Source organism: Fundulus heteroclitus, unplaced genomic scaffold, assembly GCF_011125445.2.
Source record: "Fundulus heteroclitus isolate FHET01 unplaced genomic scaffold, MU-UCD_Fhet_4.1 scaffold_395, whole genome shotgun sequence".
Taxonomy (NCBI): Eukaryota; Metazoa; Chordata; class Actinopteri; order Cyprinodontiformes; family Fundulidae; genus Fundulus; species Fundulus heteroclitus.
This window is the reverse complement of record NW_023396809.1, coordinates 9,428-32,431: the sequence shown is the minus strand read 5'-3', so window position 1 is coordinate 32,431 and position 23,004 is coordinate 9,428. Positions and strand designations below refer to the sequence as shown.

At 38.8% G+C, this 23,004-nt stretch overlaps 1 protein-coding gene across 1 annotated transcript in view; it reads right to left on the bottom strand.

Annotated features, from left to right (window-relative positions):
* The window catches only part of clstn2 (calsyntenin 2), a gene marked incomplete at its 3' end in the record, with an annotated part of 96,213 nt that extends 73,873 nt beyond the window's left edge, over positions 1 to 22,340 (bottom strand). Inside the window, 1 exon segment of the mRNA XM_036130931.1 lies at positions 22,157 to 22,340. Within this exon segment, the coding sequence (XP_035986824.1) occupies positions 22,157 to 22,340 (184 nt within the window).
* Between the last annotated feature and the right edge of the window lie 664 nt (positions 22,341 to 23,004).

The following is a 23,004-nucleotide window of genomic DNA, read 5'->3' as shown; positions in this document are numbered from 1 at the left end:
ATTATGCTCTTTGTTTACAAACCTGTGAGCCCTTGACAGTTCAGCTATATTTGTACTGAGAAAAAAATACTTATAGGTGGAATTTTTCACTTAATGGTGGGATTTCTTTGGCGTATCAAAGTAATACAGTAATGCAGGGCACACTTTCCAGCTCTTTATTTAAAACATTTAGAAAATAACAAAGAATTTTCCTAATATTACACTACTTTGTGTTGGTCTGTCATATAAAATCCCCCTCCCCTACACACACACAAAAAAAGGTGAATTGGAGTTTATGGTTTTACTAAGACAAAATGTGAAAGAACCTCCTGCATGGTACTGTACATGCAGATAAGAACATGCTTTGGATAATTCTTTCATTTTAATATATATAATTTTAAAATAATAGAAAAATACCAGTAAGCTAGTAAGAATACCACCTGAAAATAGGTAGGAAGGAGCAGCTATTCAGCTACTCGGAGCAATGAAAATGCAAATTGAGGAAGGATGATAAAAACAAATTAGGGTTATGGCCTTTCAATGAGATTCTCCTCTGTTGGATATAATTTGATTTTATCTTCTCTATCTCTAAGGTGTATAATGAGGACACAATGAGGACAAAGACTAGCCCGTAGTTAACTGCTGTGATTGTTCAGGATAGTCCTTTTCTTGATGAAAGATAATGAAAGTGTCCACTTTGGTGGATGTCATACATGAGTAATTTTTGTTTCAAATTTCTAAATCATTTTCTTATAACAGAATTTGCACACTGCAGCTGAAATGTTCTATTTTAATAACATAAATATGAAAGGCATCAGGCTGATTTAGATGCTGTCACTCTGATTTTTTTTTTGATATGATTGATGGATGCCTCCCTCTTTCCATGTGGTTTGTAATTTAATACTATAGGTTGTTTAGGCAGTTTTTATGGGGCATTGCTCAGTTTACAAATGTTGTTTTGCCTTTTCTGCATGAGCTCATCTTCTGTTATTCCTGGCAACACTTATTTATTAACATGCATTGCAAACCATGGAAATAACACTCCAATTGTCTGATTGTTGGCAAAAGGTTTGAGGAGCCCTAGTATTTATGAAGCTTTGAGCTTTGCATCACCTGGAGCCTGTATCACAAATGATTTCAAGCTTAGTAAGGTTTAACCTGGGGTTTGCAGGGACATGAATGCAGCATAACTTCTTACCTGGTTAGATGGCTATGGTACTTAGATTGCACACCTAACCTACTCTAGACACAGGTTGTAATTGAGATAAGGAATTACCACATTTGGAAACTCAAGCCACAGCCGAGTAACTCTGTTGCAATATTTTAAAAAAAAAGGAAATCCAATTATATTTCCTATTTATTGAAATCAATGATAAAAACACCAACTTTACTAATGTACTTAAGGATGCACCAGAATCATCTGCAGACCAGAACAGGACAGATTTCAGTTTGATGACCTTTAAACAGAATTTTTTTGTGTGTTTTTGTTATCTATTTATCCATAGTCTATACCCACTTCCCCTTGTAGAGGGGAAGTGGGTATTGACAATGGCCGCTGCTGCCGTCCTTCTTTTTTCGGTACTTTTGTGTGTGTTTATGTGGTAATAAATGTTAATTAGTTTGATAATAAATCTCAGAATTTTTCAATTTAGCATTTATTGCTCGATATATAATTTGGATCTACAAATGAGCCTTGTGAAATAATTCATGAATTTAAATACATTGCTTGAATCCAAACCACATGGAACAATTTTTTTTTAAGGACAGTTATCAGAGTGAATGAGGTGAATGAGTGATAAGCTGTGTGCGAAGCAAATTCAGGGAATTATTTTAGTGCAACAGTTTCAGAGAAACAACAGACTACATTAAAACACTATTATTTTATCCAGCTTTGTAATCCAGGAGGGGATATTTGCACTGTGTGTGCAATGCTCTTTTGGTCCCTCAGTGTCACAATGATGCGTTTAGGTACCGAAACTTTTACGTGAATCGGTACTTGGTAGTCCCGACTGATTAATTTTTGCCTGGACTTTTCTAGAACCAGCTCTGTCAACGCTCAGCCACCAGTCACCATCCAATCAACTCAGTCATCTCCCAGCCACCACTCAGCACCTGATCAGCTCCACCTGCTGCTACTATTTGGTTTACTCTGCTCACCTGATCCTCTGCCTACATACACCTGCCTCAGCCAACCATCCCTGCCAGAACTTCTCATCTTGCTACCTGCCTACATGTGTTGTTTGCGCCAGTGGCTTCCATTGGTTTGCTTCTGTGTTTCCCTGGATCCAGGCCTCACTCTGCCCCACTAGTTCATCAGCTAGTGTTTGTGTGCACCCTTGGTAGGGATGATTCCTGAGGGATTCTGGTGTCTGCTCTGCTTACGCTGAAGAAACCTTAAGTGGCTTCTATCAAAATTCTGTCTACGGCTTCTAGTCATTCTGACTAAATCTTTGAGTCCCTGTCCAGTCTGCTTCTGCTTGCCTGCCTCATCTTCCACTACTTATCATAGCAATAAACGTTTTAAAACTAAACTGTGTCTGGCTGATATCGGGTTCTCCAGTACTAACCATAACATTTGCATCGTATCCTTGCTTGGTCACATCCATCCTGACTTTACTAATTTATATTCATATTATAACCTTTGTTTGAGTAACTGTCTGACAAACAAAATCAACAGCAAAGGCACACCATAAAAGTGGGCATTGCTCATTGAAAAAAAAGATTAACGAAAAGCTTAAATACAGCACGGATGCCGGTCATGTGGTTGATATGCTATCAAAACATAATTTTTTCAGCATTTTGGCAGGTAAGGCTGTTTGGTTTTCCCAACATGGTAGTGTCTTGTCAAAAGGATGTGTTGAAGTACACAAGAACATATATAATATACTTCTCAAAAGTAAAGGGAACTCTTAAACAACACAATGTAATTCCAAGTCAATCAAACTTCTGTGAAATCAAACGCTCCACTTAAGAAGCAACACTGATCGACAATCAATTTCAGCTGCTGTTATGCAAACGGAATAGACAACAGGTGGAAACTAGAGGCAATTAGCAAGACACCCTAATAAACGAGTGGTTCTGCAGGTGGTGACCACAGACCACTTCTCAGTTTCTATACTTTCTGGCAGATTCTTTGGTCACTTTTGAATGCTGGTGGTGCTTTCACTGTAATGGTAGCATGAGACAGAGTCTACAACCCATACAAGTGGCTCATGTAGAGTAGCTCATCCAGGATGGCACATCAAGGAGAGCTGTGGCCAGAAGGTTTGCTGTGTCTGTCAGCGTAGTGTCCAGAGCATGGAGGCGCTACCAGGAGACAGGCCAGTACATCAGGAGACATGGAGGAGGCCGTAGGAGGGCAGCAAGCCAGCAGGCCACAAATGTGCATGTGTCTGCTCAAACGATATATATATATATATATATATATATATATATATATATATATATATATATATATATATATATATATATATATATATATATGGTAAATGGCGTGTATTTGTAGCGATATATCAAGTCCGATGATCCCGAAGCACTTTACATTACACTCAGTCATTCACCCTGACGGTGGTGAGCAATATTGTAGCCACAGCTTCCCTGGGTAGACTGACAGAAGCCAGGCTGCCATACATTGGCACCACCGAGCCCTCTGACCACCGCCAGCAGGCTTTGTGCATCAAGTGTCTTGCCCAAGGACGTAACGACTGAGACGATCAGAGCGGGGAATCGGACTGGCAATCCACCAGTATATTGAAGGCTGAGCTGAAGTCCACGAATAGCATCCCAATATGGGTATTGTTTTCTTTTTTATCTCTGAGAAAAAATACTTTTGTCCATGGGAATACACCCATTGAGTGTTTTTCATACTTTGCTACCAATGCTAATCACTAACAGGAGATGCTAAAGACATTTTAAAATATTTTATTTCGTTTTTGTTTTAAAATGATAATTATGTTTTGCAGCAATTGCTTTCTAAAACACACAATGTGCCATCACCTCTGTTCCTAATATAAATAATTTCTGAGAGCAAAAAGGCTGGAAAAATATTGAACTGTGCATCCATTGTAACTAACTTCCAGTTAAAGAAAGAGACCCTGCAACAATTCATCAGAGGCTCTTTTAGATAGCAGACCACTTTAAATTGCATTTGGGAGACTACTGCAAGATCTTTCTTTGACCTCAGGGTGACAAACTAGCAGCTGACACAAGAGAAAAGAACCCAGATCAAATACATTAATGCACGATTACATTCAAGCTGTCTATTCAGCCAGCTATCTTTCAGCTATTTGGACAACACACAAAAAAATGGGTATATTAATTATTCCACCGTAGGGGCTTTGATAGTAAGTGTGGAAATTAATGCTAATTGCAGCCTCCAAGATTCAAAGATCATTATTCATTGGATGAACTCTCTTGGTTGTTTTCTGTCAATGTTACCATGTAATGATGAGATGTAGTGTCACATAAAGCTAAAGCTGCTGTTAATTGGCTTGTTATTTTGCCAACTGTGTTACTGTTTCAGAAAATGCTGTTCATGCTTGTTTAAAGCATGAAAACAAATTTAAATTTTCTGTGGTTTTGGGGGTATAATATGATCTGTTGTGCACTGATGAGGCCATGTTAATGTCAAGGGCGGGTACCAAAGGATCTGCTCATGGGCTGTCAGCTTTGTTTCTTTGCTCAGAAACGGTCAGATCAGAAAACAGTTTATCTTTCTATGTAGATTATCTACATACAGAAGATTTTCTCCAATTAGAGCACAACATCAAGCAAACAGCATATCAGAATCAGAGTAGCTGGAGTTCATTTATGGGGAAGTACCCACACAATTATAAAACCAGTTTGAAGTTAGTTAGTTTGGATATTGGATATTTGCTTACCAACACTCGATGTGGCGACCACCACGCTATCATTACCCATGAGTTTATTTCATTCCTGAATGCTGTCTCATCTGATAAACAAATGAGCACTGTCTGATCTATGTACTGCGGTTGCGGTGGAGAGCTCAGTGCACTGCTGCCGTGGACCGTGGACTTCAGTCCCACTGTGTGGATGATGAATCTCGCCGCCAGGTTAAAGCCTTTGGTCAGCTTGGACTTGCCTGTCCGACATCTTGAGACACAAATACTTCCGCTAGCCATAAAACCATAATAATGGATTTGTGATGGAGTGTCGCGCTGAGAAGGGGGATGTGGATGGAGGGAGAAAGTGGTGTGGGGGGGGGGGGGTATTTGACCAGTTTCCCCAAGTATGGCTGTACCCAATCAGAGTGAAGTATACTGGGTAGAGCAACATATCATTACAGCACCCAACAATTTTATTGACAAGGGAAATCTGGCCTGCCAAATGACCCCCTTGCAAAAAGGTGATGTTATTTTTTTAATGAAATTCTTTGCAGAATTTACACATGAAGCAATATCAACTACACAAAATAGTTTATACAGTGATGGCATGGTCCCTTTAAATGTAAAGAAAAGCCACCATTTTGTTTACCATCAAGTCTACGAAATATCTTTGTAACTTATTTAACCCAATATAAAATAGTTCATGTAGGATGAAGATTTTAAAATGTACATTTAGCTACTGTGTCAGGATGTTAAACAATTATGTGCATTGATTTTCACAAGAAGAGAACCCCCAGGCTCATTCTTTCCATTGACATTTTAAAGGAGTAATAAGTTATATTTCACCACTAGGTGGACTTTAGGACTGCCTGTAGACCACAAGATGTGAATTAAGCCAGACCTTTCTCTAACTTGGTCCAGCACTCGACACCCATTAGGAGTGCACACTCTTGCTTTTTGATGTTGTTTAGATATCAATAAACATAATTTTCATGCAAAAGTAAATTTTCTCTTTTTGATTTCTGAGTCTTCAGTTTGTAATGTTGCTGGAAGTGGATAAAGTAATGACACGTCCTAGTAACAAAACCTTTAACCACTTCCTGAGCACATACTCCCAGATATGAACATGGATCCAAGAAAACATAATGATTAATTTATCACAATATTATTAAAAAGTAATGCAGTCTAAATACAAAAAGTAATGTTTCTTAGTGTTGATTGCAGCAATATCCTGGATTATGCAGTAGATGACTGTAGGAATGTATTGGGTATATATATATATATATATATATATATATATATATATATATATATAGATAGATAGATAGATAGATAGATAGATAGATAGATAGATAGATAGATAGATAGATATATGTATATATATTGATATATATGTTGGTAAATAGTATTTACCATCCAACACACCCCTCTATTACACACGGTGTTATGTTACCTCTGTGCCTAATTACTGCTTTAGCAGGAAAGCGGTGGATTACAGTTCTTAAGAAATGTGGATCAACTAAAATCAGTATTGGCAGGTTAATGTTGACAAAAGCATAAAAGTTATTTTAGCCTAAAAGAAACTCATTCAGTAAAGCATTGTAACGATATTGTAAGAAGATTTGAAAAGGGTAAACAATGCACAAAATAATATCAGTGGCCTTAAGATTGATGAGACGTCTACAGAAGTGAAAATAAAATGAAGTGAAAGAAATAAAATAAAATACAAGTAATAATAAAAGAGAATAAACTACAAGTCCGATGGCCTAAAGAAAGATTTCAGATATCTAAGGAGTATAGGATAACTGATGCAGCTAAAAATAGCACTACCAGCCTCTAGAGTATATCAGTGTGCTTCTCCTTCTGCTTCTCACCTTCCCCTCCCAATGCCACCTCTCCCTCCCTGCGCAGCAGGTTTCACAGCAGTGAGCAATTATTTAGCCCTTAACATCAGCACTCAGATTCACCACTAAGCCTTGCCCTCCTTTACTCCTGACACACCTCACACACTCATCTGGCTGCCCTGCTTGACACCTTCCTCCTCTCCTTCTGTGCTTCTTACACAGATGCTGTTCTCGAGAGCTCTGCAGGTCACCAGGTGACAGTTAAATGACTTCCTCCTCAGGGGGAAAAAATTGCAGCTTTCAAGTGGCACGCTTATTCACAATCATACACACAATGGCAAAAATGTATTTAAAAACAAAGGAATATTAAGGCAGTCTTTATTGATCCTAAAGGTTTTAAATATATTTAAAACTGAATCTCCTTCCATTATACAGTAAACAATACAAGCCTGTGTGTGAGACTCTATGATTTGGACTATACCAAAAACATATAATCAGACAGGAGACTGAATTAATGTATTTAGTGACCTATGCCATATTCTGTCAACATTTGTTAACCATAGTTTCACTTTAGTTAGGCTAAATTAAGTAAAATCTTGAAGCGGCCCACCTTTCAACATTGTTTATTAGGCCTATGCTGTCAGGATCTGTTGTGCTATGTTTTGCTCTTCAGTCTGTTTGTGGTGTTTTGTGTTTTATTTGTGGTTTCCAATATTTGGTTATTTCAGTGTATCCTCACCTCCTTAAGGCATCAGCTTCCTGCTCTCCTGCAGCTGTGTAGCATTTTGAGAAATCAACAGCGATGGGACCAAGTCCTTGTTTTGCCAGTCACAAGTCATCACACATGAGGACATGAGGTGGAAATATGAGCCCAACAATATATCAATAATAATAAAATCAGTATACATTTTTCTGCACCAAATATTATTGGTACAGGAGATAGCTTTTGTGTATTTTAATTTATGGTAAAACACAGAAGCAACTTTACGATAAAGTCACGTCAGAGGATAGATCTAAAATACATTATATTACCAAAATGACAGAGTCACTAGGTCACTAAAACACTTTTGTCATACAAAATCGTTATTATGGAGCTTCAGCTCTTCTGGGAGGGATGTCTACAAGGTTTATAAATGTGTTTATGGGATTTTCTTAACCATTCTTCCAGGAGAGCTCTTGGAAGGTCAGACACTGTTGTTGGACAATACGTCCCCAATCTAATTCATTCCAGTGGTGTTCTTATGAGATTGAGGTCAGGGTCTTCTTCAGACCACCCAAGTTCCTCCAAATCAAACTTGCTCATTCATGTCTTTTCGGGTTTTGCTTTGTGCAGAGGTGCACAGCAATGTTGAAATTGATGGGGTCATTGCAGATTCAGAGGCATAAAACTGATAAAAATGTCTTGTTATGCTGAAACATTAAAAGTTTATTTCACTGTAATTAAGGACCCCAGTCTAACTCCTGAAAAACATACCGACAAAACATACCTGCAATAAACTTTACACTTAACACAATACTGCCAAGCAAGTACTATTTACTGCCAAACCCAGAGTAGCCCATTTAATTATCAGAGAAAGTGGGATGATTCGACCCATCAGAGAACAGGTTTCGACTGACCTCTGGGTACTATGCACCTCAGCATCCACTGAACCTTTTCTTTGTTCTCTGTATACATTTCCCCAATCACTTCCACTACGTTGTAATACTAACGATAGTTGAAAGAGGAATATGTAGCAGCGAGGAAATTTCATATCTGCACGTATTGCAGAGCATTCTGTCACTTACCATGCTGGAAATTCAGTGAGCTCCGGTAAGTGACCAATTATTTAAGTGTATTTAGAAGTAGTCTGTATGACTAAGTACTTGATTTCACACACCTGTAGCCGTGGAAGTGACTGGAACTCCTGAATTCAATGATTTGTATGGGTGAAAAACAACTCTAGTGTGTAAGGGCCAAGACAGGGGGATATTGAGTCAGCCCATCTCTAGTGTTTTGCTCGACACATAAAGGTACTTCACATTTGGGTGAAGCTTAAGGCTTGAACTGTTTGTGGTTATGCACTAAACAGCAGTTTAGCATTAAGTGGGGTTGTGCTGTGAATGACTGAGGGCCCATTTCAGAATCCTAAACTCTTTCTGCTGACTTCTGGCAAAGAGTTTTAGTCACACTGAGGGAGGTGAGTGACAGCGTACAAAGTGGCCATGTTCCCTGCCTCCATAGTTGATGCAGTTGTACAGAGCTGAAGCCATAAGACGTTGGATGTGAGTCGATGCAATACTTCCTCAGAACAGTGATAGACAGGTGGACAAAGGATACATTTTGGAATCCTGGCGATTACAGACATGTGCTAGCTGGGGAAGCTAAGTTGGTCTGAACAAGTGGGAACAGTTTGGTGAAGATTTGTAACACATTCTTAGGTTGGCTTAAACCTCTTGTTATGTTTGTTTTTTAGGAAAAGCAATAATGTTCCTCGGTCAGTTTAACCCACGTCATGTTTAATTATCTCAAAGTGTCAGAAACCAAAAGGTCCCAATAAAGAGTGTTCAAAAATCAATATTAACATTTAGAGCTAAAGTTGGTGATCCTGTTCAGAAACACTTTTTGTGGGTGAAATCTTCCTTCCATCCAGACAGTAGTCAACACATTATGTATTCAGAAAAAGGAGGTTAAAAAATTTGATCTCTGTAAAAGCTGCAGGCCTGTAAAATCTCTGAGCAATCACTGTCCTTCACACCGAAGGGCAGTGATTGCTCAGAGGATTTGTCCTAATCTCAACACCTAAATCCCTCAAGCTCCCGGGGTCTCACCTTATCTATTGGTTGTCCTACATAGCAATCATTCTGGCCTGCTCACGTAACGCCATTGTGTGTGCACGTTCCTTGTTAGTTTCTGCTTGCTGACTGCTCACTCCTAGTGATGTATGTTGTGTATCAATTCAATTCAATTTCTTTTTGATTCAACTTTATTTATGTAGCACCAATTTACAAAGTCAAATTTAATCACTCATACAGATTGGTCAAAACGTTTCCTATATAAGGAAACCCAGTAGATTGCATTGAGTCTTGACAAGCAGCATTCACTCCTGCATGTAGAGCGGCTGGCAGTCGTCTGCAATGCTGATGGTTTTGCAGCAATCCCTCATACAGAGAATGCATAAAGCGATAGTGGAGAGGAAAACTCCCCTTTAACGGGAAGGAAAACCTCCAGCAGAACCAGGCTCAGTGTAAACAGTCATTTGCCTCAACTGACTGGGGGTTGGAGAAGACAGTTTTTGACAGAGCAGAGACATAAAAGCACAGAAGCACACATTGGTCCAGGAATCCTTTCTATGTTATATGGTAATAGCAGATGATCTGCCTCCCCTGGATGGTGTCACAGCTAACAGAACGCCAGACCAGATGTACATAAAATGAAAAGAAAATTGACAGAACAAAAAGTTAAAAGTCAAAATAACAACAAAAAATACAAATTGGAGAACAGTAGGAGAACTCAGCAGAATGAGAAAAATAGAACCCCGATGTCCACCAGCAGCCTATGTCTATACCTAACTACACCACCCTAACAGCAGCCTATGTCTATACCTAACTACGCCACCCTAAATATAAGCTTTGTCAAAAAGGAAAGCTTTAAGCCTAGTCTTAAAAGTAGACAGGGTGTCTGCCAAAACAAGGAGTTGGTTCCACAGAAGAGGACCCTGATAACTAAAGGACTGCCTCAGATTCTATTTTTAGGGACTCTAGGAACCATCAGTAGACCTGCAGTCTGAGAGTGAAGTGCTCTGATACATGATGGAGCTTGATTATTAAGGGCTTAATATGTGAGAAGGAGAATTTTAAAGTCCATTCTTGATTTAACAGGAACCCAAGGGAAGCTAAAATAGGAGAAATATGATCCCTCTTGTAGATTTTCATCAGAGCTCTTGCTGCAGCAATTTGGATCAGCTGAAGGCTTTGAGCTGCATTTTGTGGACTTCCTGATAGTAAACAATTACAATAGTTCAGCCTTGAAGTAACAAACGCATGGAGTGGTTTTTCAGCATCACTCCTGGACAAAATATTTCTAATTTTGGCAATATGCTGGAGGTGACAAAAGGAAGCTCTGGAAACATGCTTGATATGGCATTTAAATGACATTTTGGTCAAAAATAACAACAAGGTTTTTTACTTTGTTACCAGAGGCCAATCCAGATTAAATGATTGGTTTACTTTTTGAGGACTTTGGTCCAAAGAATTACAACGTCTGTCTTGTCAGAATTTAAAAGCAGGAAATTTGAAGTCATCCAGGTGTTGATGTCATCAAGACATGACTATAGTCAAAGTAATTGATTGGATTTGTCAGGATTTATGGATAAATATAGCTGAGTGACATTAGCATAACATTGGAAATTAATCCCATGGTGTCTGATAATTTTTGAAAGGATACATATAGTAAAGGGAATTGGTCCAAGGACTGAACCCTGTGGTACTCCAAAAGTCACCCTAGAGTTTGAAGAATATTTATTATTAATATGCACAAAAAGGAATCTGTTAGACAGATAATATTTAAACCATCCAATGCTTTTCCTTTAATCCTTATAGTATGTTCAAGTCTTTGTAGGAGAATATTGTGATCAACTGTATCAAATGCAGCACTGAGATCTAACAGGACAAGTATAGAAAAAAGTCCATTATCTGAGACCATGAGAATATCATTAGTGACCTTCACCAGAGCTGTTTCAGTGCTTGAACTCTACAAATAGGTTTACTTTGTAAATGTTTACATAGTTGATTAGCAACTACTTTCTCAAGAATTTTAGATAAGAAAAGATTATTAGATATAGGTCTGTAATTTACTAATTCATCATGATCAAGAGATGGTTCCTTACATAAAGGTTTAATAACAGCTACTTTAAAAGCCTGTGGTACATATCAATGTACTAAGGATAGATTAATGATGTCTAAAATGGGGGAATTAATTAAAGGGAATACTTCCTTAGAAGGATCCATGACTAATTGAACATGTTCACCCACATATGCTGCAATTTTCCTATTAACATAACATTTCCTGTTTATGATACTTAAAAACTCATAGTTACTTTAAAAATGTCTATTCTTTGTTAGATTTTTCACCCATGGAGCTCGCCATTTTTTCACCTGCGCAATGCATGCTGGGTTGATGACGCAGTTAGGTCCTACTGGACTGAAACCTACAGAGTTAACACAGGAAGGTTAGCATTACCAAGATAGTTTTTTTATCGTATTGTGTTAGACTGGTGTAAATTTAGACAATGCACCACGGTGTAAATGTGGACTGTAATTTCAAAACAAAAAAATAGCAGAAAACGTGAGGAGAGTCTTATTGCTTACCTCGTGAAAAAAAGGGCCGTCGGTTTATGCACATTATGAGCAAAACCAATTAAATCTAGGATAATTTTAAAGGCTACATTAAGGTTATCACATTCAGTGTCAACATGGATGTTAAAATCCCCCACTATAATAACCTTATCGGTATTAACACTATATCGGATAAGAAGTCTGAGAACTGATCTAAAAACTGAGAGTAAGGGCCTGGTGGATGATACAAAACAACAAACAGAAGAGGTTTTATTGCTTTGCAATTTGGATGAGGGAAACTGAGGGTTAAATGTTCAAAAGAATTGTAGGTATTAGTTGGCCTGGAACTAATTAATAAATCAGACTGAAAGATGGTTGCTACTCCTCCTCCTTGTCCTCTTGCAGTCAGGTGTCTGTGAGACAAAATAAATCAATCTGATTATCAGAAATCAATTCAATAACTAACAGAGTCTCAGGAGGGAGAGACCTTATATTTAATAAACCACATTAAATTGTTTAAGCTGAGTCGTATTGATTTTTATGAGATTTTTATGATTAGCTCCTTTTAGATTAGTTTTTGATCTGTTAAGTTTTGGCCGTGGGAAAGACATTGTCTCAATAGGATAATGGGTAGGTAATAGTACAGGTGAGTTAAACTACGGCTTTGCTTCCTGGTCTGGACCCTGGGTTGTCAGCATTTAGAAGAACTAATAAATCCGGCCAGATTCCTAGAAAGAAGAGCTGCACCATCCAAAGTGGGATGGATGCTGTCTCTCTGGATCAGACCAGATTTTTCCCAGAAAGTTCGCCAGTTATCAATGAAGCCCATGTCGTTTTCAGGACACCATCTAGACAACCAGCGGTTGAATGATGACATGCGGCTAAATGTCACTGGTCAGATCAGGCAGGAGACCAGAGAAAATTACAGAGTCCAACATTGTTTTGGCAAACTTACACACTGAAGCAACACTAACTTTAGTGACCTCTGATTGGCGTAACTGGTGAATAACAATCTTACTGTATTTACTCTTATCCTTAGCCAGCAGTTTAAAGTAGTAATTCATGTCGCCCATTCTGGCCCTCAGCAGGCATTTGACTATGGTCGCTGGTGTCTCTAGTGCCACGTTTCTGACTATAGAGCTGCCAATTACCGCCGCTATGTTGAATTACCTTTTCTGATTTCAGCAGCCAAAAGGGGACAAACTTGTAAGCCATACGCATTTTCCCTATCTGTGATCTATATGAAGATGTGCTGTCAGTGGAGGAGGAGTATAAACAAACAAAGATGACCGTAGATCATTCTATTTAACATTTTCTGTTAAAATGAAGGACCATCTGTAGCCAACATGTCCTGACTCATCTGCTCTATGTACTCTGCGATGTGTGTGCGTGTTGGTCCAGGAACCAGCAGACAAAGACCACTGACAGGGCAGGTTTATTTTGTTTAAAACTGGAATATTTTCATCACAGCCGTTTAACCAACCAGGCTTCCACACCCCTCCCCAGCCCAGCTCGGCGCAAACTGACAGAAGGGCATGTAAGACCAACTAAGATTTTCTCAGATGTTTACAAATAATAAAATACCATTGAAATAAACCCACAACAAAAATAACCTGCCCAACAGTTACAGTTTTATATATTTAAAATTAGATTAACAAAATGACTTTGTACGACAATCTGAACATTCACTGAAATACCTTTGTTTAACAACCAAATGGGAAAAAGAAGTTTACACCTGTTTAAAACAGGAATATTTTCAGCACAGCAGTTTAACCAACCAGACTTCCACATGCACAACTTCAATGAAAATAGGAGGGAATTTCAGAATCACATTGGCATGATAAAGTCTGACGAATGCCACCATAATGAGAATTAACGCTGAACAATACCCAATAAAGTGCTGTGCCGAATATAAAAAAACGTCTTAACAAACTTGAATTAAGTAGATAATGATACAAAACAAGCTGTGAGTTTACCAAGCTTAAGTTTTAAGGCATGTTCAATATCTTAACACATAAATGGAAAACACCGCTCAATACACCAAGGTGAGCAGTGGGAACACACGGGAAATTATACAAATAGGAAGTAAGAAAATAAAAGCTTCTCCACCAAGATAAAATACAATGTGTAAATCAAGAAAAACAAACATGGGCAATAAAAATGGATTTGGGATGAAATATAAACTAGCGTTTGTTCACACCTGATACACATCCATACTCTTTGCCCAGCAAGAGGGAAGAGAAAGTAACCAACAATAGTAAAAGAAGTAATAATCGGGAGAAAACAAAAGTCTATATCGGTGCAGCTATTATTACCAGCTGGAGCTGGGGATTAAAAATTTCTGGTGGACAGGTAAGTTAACTCAATATAACAGTGACGTTTATTTTGCCGTTATGTTAGAAACAAGGCAGTGTAGTCCAGCAACTACTCTGTCCTCCCAGCAGAGATGGCTAGTTTGTTCGTCTTGTCTCTTTCTCCCTCTCAGGGAGTATGTGTGTACGTGGAAGGATATTTGAGCTGGACGGTTCACATTCGATAGCAACAGCGTGAGTAGGTCTCTTTACTCCAGCCTATAGAGCCCAAATAAGTGACTGCACGTTCAGAAACAAGCCCAAAAAAAATTGACTCGGGAAATTTATAAGCGTTGTTTGAAAAAAAAGAAGAAAAAAAACAGGCAGACTTGGCAACAATGGCAAAAAACGTTTCACATGACAACCGTAGCTATTGGATATTAGCTATTAGTAGTAGTTTGGTACCAAATGCATGGAGTACATGTTGACATTGTCACATTTATGACACACCGCAGCTTCTTTAGTAATTATTGTGCACTTCATGGTGAGGTCCTTTGTAATTAATTTTGCACATCACTAGATGGTGTGCCAGTGTGTAAATCTTACACATTTGGGTTTAATGTCACTAACCCTTTATCCACAGTGACAATAGTGTCTGGGTTGAAGTCTCCAGATGATGATGAACCCCAAATCTGCTTTTCATAAATGCCTTTTATTCATCACCTAATACTTGTGCCTAAATATACATTAAATTGGTCATTTTGAAACCTGTTCTCTGTACTGAGTTGAGCACGACCTGTGCAAAAGTGTTATGTCTATGGTAATCTCTCTGGCTCATATGCAAAAATCACTGAGAAAAAAATTATGTAACAGTAAGTGGTTTATTTACCATTTGAAAATGTGCAACTATGTATAGTAGGTGGATGGCATAGTCAACAGAGTACAAAAGAAGCATTAGACCAAGGAACTTGGTGCTCTCCAGCCATCTGAACCACGGAGGTATTTAGCCCATGTGGGACCAGGAAGAACATCGGGGAATAAAATAGAATTTACATTTTTAATTAAAAATCTGTTAGAAATACCTAAAAACCTAATAATATTTTAAATCAGCACTTATCACGAAGGTGTGCTTCAATCCACTGGTGTTACTGGTCTTGTTCAGACTTGCCCCTTTAGACTGCCGTCACTAATTGCAGAACCACAGTGCTCATTCAGACATGGAACAATTACACCTATAGGAAGCAGAGTGTGACTGAAAGGGATTTAGGTTGGTGTTTGCGTTGTCTAGATAAAAAGATGAACTGGTTTAATAATTTTGAAAGATGAGTAGAAATCTGCAGAGAACACAAAAATCAGCGCTATTCTTGTGACTCTAACGGTTTACTTTTTGGGGAAGTGACATGCTTCAACATAGAAATGTTGCATTTCTGAGTGAAATCTTTCTGTTTTAAGACATATTTGAAACATTTTCACTGGCTCACCGGCTACAATATTCCAAAGATAATCACAGCGTCAGACGCAGCAGGGAACCTCCATCAGCCTCTGACCTGTGAATATCACATTGGCTCTGACCACGACCTCTGTCAGTTCAGTACAGAAAAGACGAGGACATGGCCCAGCGGTCTGGCCCAGCACACCTCTGTCTGACAGACAAACCCTTAAGTGTGTTTTTTTGTGACATTCTTCACATCACACAAAATACACTGTCACTGTCATGTTTTTATTCGTTTACAAAAAATGACAAAGTAGTTCAATGGAAAAGAGAATTCGTTAGATGAGCTTTTCACATTTCAGTGCTCATCTAAAGGCACACATATCATAAAAGTTATGCTATAATATATGTATAATCATTGATTATACCTGTATTACATAGTAAGACCATTGCAAATAGCTCAAAACCAAAGTAGTTACTTTCCAAAAGTAATAGCTACATTGCAGGTTCTTAATACAACACCTATTTTTTACTTCATGGAACCAAAAACAAACAGAAGACAGGCAAGATTATACTGAAGAAGTGTATTACAATGTTATATGATCAATAAAACATGGCTATTTAGTAGAGTATGTTGCTTATATACAGAAGCCTTCTGAAACTAATCTGATCATTTATAACATTTCTGTTCTTTGTATGAGATTTCTGGTTAAGCCCTCTGCCAATTTATTTATTTGTTTAATCATTTCACTTTGCTGTTTAATTTGCCCTGCGGATGCGAGTGTGGGCGTGCATGGTTGTTTGTCCTGTATGTCTGTGTGCTGCCCTGTGATAGACTGGCAACCTTTGAGGGTTTACCCCGCTCCTCGCCCACTGGCTGCTGAAGATAGGCACCAGTCCCCCGTGACCCTGAACAGATGAACAGGTATGGAAAATGGATGAATGGATTTCACTTTGTAAAAATTTTCAGGCTCATTTGGCATTCCTCTATACAATGTAATCCTTTTACCGTGATTTGCTTAGCTTTCCTGTTTCCTGTGTATTTAGCAGCTCTGCATCTTTTCTCTTCCACATCATTTTGACAATTAATAAAAGGCTTGCATTTGTCATCAGTAGCAAATATTTTACATTAGAAGGATGTACTTTATCAAAATTCCTCTATTTTCCAGGTGTATGTATTTACACGGTGCACTATGACTTGGTTGGCAAAAACACAACACGTGATTCAATAAATACAGCTATAGGCAATTAGACAAGAGCGGACTAGAAGTAAAAATGTTAACATGGACAAGTTATATGTTTAAATCTGTTAACTAGTCTTCTGTGCCTACTATGCTGTCTCTATCTGTCTTCTCCCTCCTTCTCTTTCGCCAAAAAATTTCTCTCTCTTTACCTTGGTTATCTGTTCTGCTATCATAGTATTAAACCTGAAATAAAAAAAACTCAGTTCATATTTAAATGTCTCACCAAAATGTAGGAAAGCATTGAGTAAGGAAATAGGGTTAGATCACAACTTCTGCACCTCTGTGCCAAAGTGAGCCACTGCAAGCTCTCCAGTCGTGCTAGTGAATATTTTTTCACTTGTGTTCACTTTTTCCGTGGTCAGAAACTGCAGCATATATAGAGCACTTGGTTTTGCTAATGATCATCGTTCTTAATGAATGACTTGACGGGAGGGCTCCCTTTGTCCCCTGCTTCTCACACGCAGTCTGTTTCTCCGCTCAGAGGCGGATTCTTTTGGCTAAAGATTTGCTACGTCCTCTTTTCTCTCAGACTGCCTGTCAGCCAAGCGCCCTGCTCCCCTCTGCTCTGTCGGAGCCACCAGGCTCAACTGTTCCTCTAAAAGAGAATGTGTTGTGCCTTTTACTCTAGCTAATGGATGCTAATCTTAAAAGCTGCATTGATAAGCATTGATGACTGCATTGCTTCTTTCCTGGCTCTGAAAGGGGATTATGTGATTCCCTTCCTGCTGCACTTGTTCTAGTCTAAACCTCAGATAAAAAAATGACTCATAAAATCCCTCTTTATCTTCTGCTCTTCTTTTCTTTTTCCTGAGCACCAGATTCCTGAAAACTGGACATTCTGGTATTTTACTTGTGCAGCTAAATGAAGTTCAAAACTTGCAGTTAAAACCCGTCTTAATGGCTAAATCCTTTTTGTGTGTGTGTGTGTGGGGGGGTTCTGCCACAGGATAAGCTCAAGTCCTGTTCCAGACATCTTTTCACCAATTAATCTAGTAAAATATGCAGAAAATGTATCAAACGAGAACATCTTTTAAGATACAGCAATCAGATGTGTGGATAACTGGCTATATCAGTGTCACCAATTGTTGACCTTGTAACTATTCACTTTAATGGTGCTTTCCACTCACTTGTTGATATAGTGTATACAATTCAAAAGACATTACCGATGGCCCTCATCCACCACTGCTGACAGGCAGAATAAAATGTTTCAGATCAAACTACATTGAATTATGTTCTGCCTCCTGGTAGCTCATGGTTGAACGCTCCCCTGCCACCTGTTCCTCATATTTCCAGCTGTGAAAGTGAAAAATATACTGGAAAGTCGACATTTGGGCATATACAGCACAAAAGGTGTGAATCACATTTTTCTGTAGATGTTAGCTTCATGAGTCAACGATGGCTTGATATGAAAATCAGTGGAGCGCTTCTGGCTTCACCAGATCAAACAGCATAGCAAAACGCAGTTTCAGAGTCATATCAAGGAATGTTCATCAGGTTACTCTTCTACGTTAGCTGTCATTTTTATTTCATTTGCAACAGCAACAAAAAAACAAAAGCAACAACAAAGAACACCACAACCAGTCATATCCTGACTGGTGATCTCCTGCTCAACTCAATAAAAGTCCAAACATAAAGCCAACCAAGATTCAGTCTAAAACCAAATGTTACCTACACTGCAAATGTATAGCTTAAAACCACTCAGCATGTTAAGAAGCTTCATAGGAGTTTCACTTGCAATCTTTGGCCTTGTGTAAAAGTATATCTTGTCTTGGCAAGCTTACCTTAGACTTGTGCATGTAAGGTAAAAAAAAACAAACATTTTAAACCTACTGTGCTAAGTGAAAATGCACTGACCAACATCTATACTGCCTTAATGTCACATATGTGCATATACAGAAAATCTGAGGTATATCAAAGGGAATACAGCAGCAAGGCAGCTTACACAACGCATCTCCTACCTGCAAAGGTGGATGATACTTTATATCTTTTTCAAAAGTGAAGTGCACAAAGTAACTCTGGTAGCAAGGAGATAGAAAGTCCTCAACTTGCTATGTGACTAAAATATTGGTGAGAAATGCATTTCCTTTCTTAAAACTGTAAAGCCTGTTAATAACTCTCTTTCGGCTGCAAATTCAAATGTAATGCTGCCTGGCTTACTTGATATGACATTGATTAACTCTGTCAGGCGCAGTTACGTCCTGACGTTTTTCAGGCAAAATAAGGCTGTGGGGCCATACAACAGGCTATCTAAAAATACTCAGAGAGGAAATGTAGTTTTTCAGCATCTGAGAGTTGTGAACCGAACATTGCCTCCCAAAAATATCTATATCTGTCAAACTTTTTCACGTTTTTAAGTTAGGGTCCTAACCTTTGATGTAATTAATTTGGATGTTATGAGATAGACCAACACAATAAGACCCATAACTGTGAAGTGGAAGAAAAATAGTTTAGACTTTTTGGTCTTTGTGATGCTGATTGTTTGATAACATTCCCTAACAAAACAGCTGTATTCATACTAAGTTTAAATTATACACAGATGGACTATTTGTGTAATGTCTGAAAACATATGCACACCAAACGGTACACTTCAAAGATTTTTTATACAGTATACCTTTCCTTCCAGTTCAGTTATCATGGACTATGTTGGTCTATCACATACAATCTAAATTATACACATTTAAGCTTGTCAATGTAACATGACAAAATGGGGAAAAGAGTTCAAAGGGTATGACTATTTTCATTTGGCACCATAAGAGTGGTTTGATTTATTATTTTCAATGACTTTATGAATACCAAGTACTTGAAATTGAATTGAAATGAAAGGGTTTACTGTAATGTTATAAGCAATCTGCAACCCACAAATCCCAGCACGTGCCTTTCCTGATCTTGTTAGTTTGTATTACTCTCTCTCTCATTTTTCTCTCATCAGGCTCTCTGACTTCCACTGAATGAAATGAAACTGAATTATGTTCACATTAACTGTTTGAGGTTAAACTTTAGCGCGAGTTAAAGCAAACACAACATCATGAATTCTGACAGGTGAAAATTCAGATCCCCGGGAGACTTTTTGCATGCTAATGCACATTTATTAAAATGACAGAAGTCAGCGGTCTGATAGGACAGCAGGGTGTTGGGCCGTTGGGTGAGACTGCATGCACAAGGCACCAGAATGTCTTCCAAGGACACACAAAAAAGTATATGTTTTATATTCTGTGGAGGTTATGATATCCTAATTTGCCATCATTCATTGATCTCTGCATGCTATTTATGTTCATCATAACAGACAGCAAGCAATAACTCAAGCATACGTTGCTGTCATGTTTGATCATTTGTCGACTCCTTGGCTAGAGTAAATTCAAAACTGTCAATTTGTTTTTACTGAAATGCTCCGTTTATTTAAACTAATCTGCAATCATAAATCTCAGTGTGAAACCGAGAAGAGGCTGCAAAACCAACAGCTCTCTGAGGCACATTAAATTCTCATATCTGTTTAGTCCTATGCATATACACTTGACTTGAATAGGAACAAACAGGCTTTAGAAAAAAACAAAAACAAACCTTTAGTCAAAAACATTGGTTCTGTGAAATGAAATGAATAGAAAATTGTTGTTTTCCCACTATAAGCAATAGCTGCAGTCAGATTTCTTCTTTTGAAAAATGTCAGTGAATGATGAATATTTAAGAGGAAAGAAGCAGTGGGATTTAATCCTCAGAATAGTTTGTGTAGCTCAGTGTAAACATTATGTGTCTGTTTTTTTAAATCTTTTTTTTTTTAACAAAATGGTTTAAACTCAAAATATTTCTGTGCAACTGGAGCAAAATTCTTACTTTGCTGCCACAACGGTCCAGTGGTCATAACATTTATTCCAGGGTTTCCCCCACCATAATATAAGCCTGGTGAGTCGCCAGGTTTTACTCGTCCCCATATTAGGACTCATCCACAAGTTAACAAATATCAGAACATTCTGCATTTTAAAGTGTTACAGTTAGTTCTACTGATGGATGGCCTCTCTGCTTTAGCCAGTTGATGGCATGCTCTGATCCTTCACAATCCAACATAGACATAACAAATGTTGTTATTTTGGACTCAGGAATTTATCTTGCATCAGTCATAAAAAATACGTAAAAAAAAATGTGGCATGGTAACAAAATACTTTTCAGTTGTTGCATGTTTGTGCTTTTGTGTTGAATTGTAAGTATTTCCCTTTTTACTTCACCCTGCTGTTTAACCAGGAATGTGGAACACCTGGTGAGTAACCAATAGGGAGTCAGAAGGCCAGCAAAAATTAATGGCAAGGAAAGGAATTCAACGGGTTAAGATGAGAAGTAAAAAAGAGGTGAGGGAAGTTGGGTCAGGAGACCAAAAGCAGCAGCAGCCACAAAAGTTGAGCCAGTCATGGCTGAAGGATAAGGCCTTTACAAGGGGAAGAGCAGACTCTGCCAGAAAGGATGTGCTCAAGAGACTGGGAGGTTTCTTCTAAAGGTTTGCTACCTACTCTGGATTTTGGTCTAACACTTTTAGGGTTTTTAAAATAGCAAAACTTTTATTATATTAGTCATTAGGGGTGGAGATCAGTGAGTGAGATCTGATGAGAGCTGTGCGTGAGTGAAAATGACGGTATATTGATAATATCAGTCCGTTCCACTCAGGTAAGAACAAGCCAATAAATTAAAATAAAACATTTAAAGATTTTTAACATTTTTAAATAATAACAATTGTGTTATATTTCTCAATAAAACTCATTGAATGAGGAGATCTTAACCAGCCTGGAGAACTACTTGGATGAGTGTTTTGACAGCATTGTAATGGGAAAGCCAAAAACTTCTCACACCCCTCTTCTCTGATTGCCATGCGGAGTTTGGGACCTGGAGGAGGAGCGGGCCACCTGGTCGGGTTTGAAGCTGGGGATGGGCATTAGGTCCTGGGGGTCGGCTGGAGCTGGCACTTCTGCTCTCCCTTGGATTATAGAGGGCAGGGTGTGGGGTGGGCTCTGGTTGGTTGGTTCACGTTGACCCCATTTCTGAGTGGATGGGCCCGTGGGTCATATGGGTTGATAAGAGTGTATTCATGTGGGGGCACTAGGGTGGGAACGTGTGGATGTGTACCTGGTTTTGTTTTTGTCTTTGTGTCAGGTTGGGTTTGGACTGCCTCCTCTCTTAGGACATCTTAGGTCTCCACTTGGTAGGGAGCCCATCCCCCCTGCCCTACTCCCCTCCATTGACTGGCCCCTTGACTCGCTGGTGCGTTGGTGGTCCTCGGTGTCTGGGGCTGGATGCTCCGGTGTGTGCTGGCTCACTCCTGGCGGCTGCTTCGTGGGGCTTGGGCCCTGTGGCTCTGTAGGGGCCCCGCCAAGGGGGTGGGGAGCCCCTGGGTTATGGGTCTCTGGGCTCATTGCTGGATCTGCTCTGGTGTAGCTGGCTGCTGGCGGAACCGCTTCAGCACTGTGGCTGTTGGGGGTTTCCTGGGGCTCCTCTCTGCTTTTCTCTGGGATGGGGAAGGTAGCTTTCCCTTTTGGGCACCTTTGCTCTTTTTATATCTCTCTTTGCAGGTGTAGAGGCAGACTCCGAGGATATTATCTTGTTCTCTACTTTCTGCTGCTCTATTTTTTTCACCTTTTCTCCCTTATACCATTTTGTTTAATATTTTTCTCTTCTTCTTTTCTCTTCTACCTTTCTGTTTTTGTGCCCAATGAATGTGAAATAGTTCCAGGATAAAATCTAATGAAGATTTATGCATAAATAAATCAAGCAGAGCACTATAGCAAAAGCAGTAATTCTCCATTTGTGAAAGTAAAATCTGTCAGGCTCTCTTTGGCATTACGACAACAATTCTTAACCTGACACTGCCAGATAGGATATGGAAAGAAAAAAAAGAAAAAAAATATATTATTAATTATTTTATTGTAATAAATGTATTGCCTCCATTTATTGACTGTGTGGTCAATACATTACCTTCTCTGCCTGCTTAAAGACATGTGCCCCTGGTTTCCCATGAAGCCAATAGAAATAGAGTGAGTAGAAAACAGTTATTGTAAATGCAAAACACTACCTATCAGG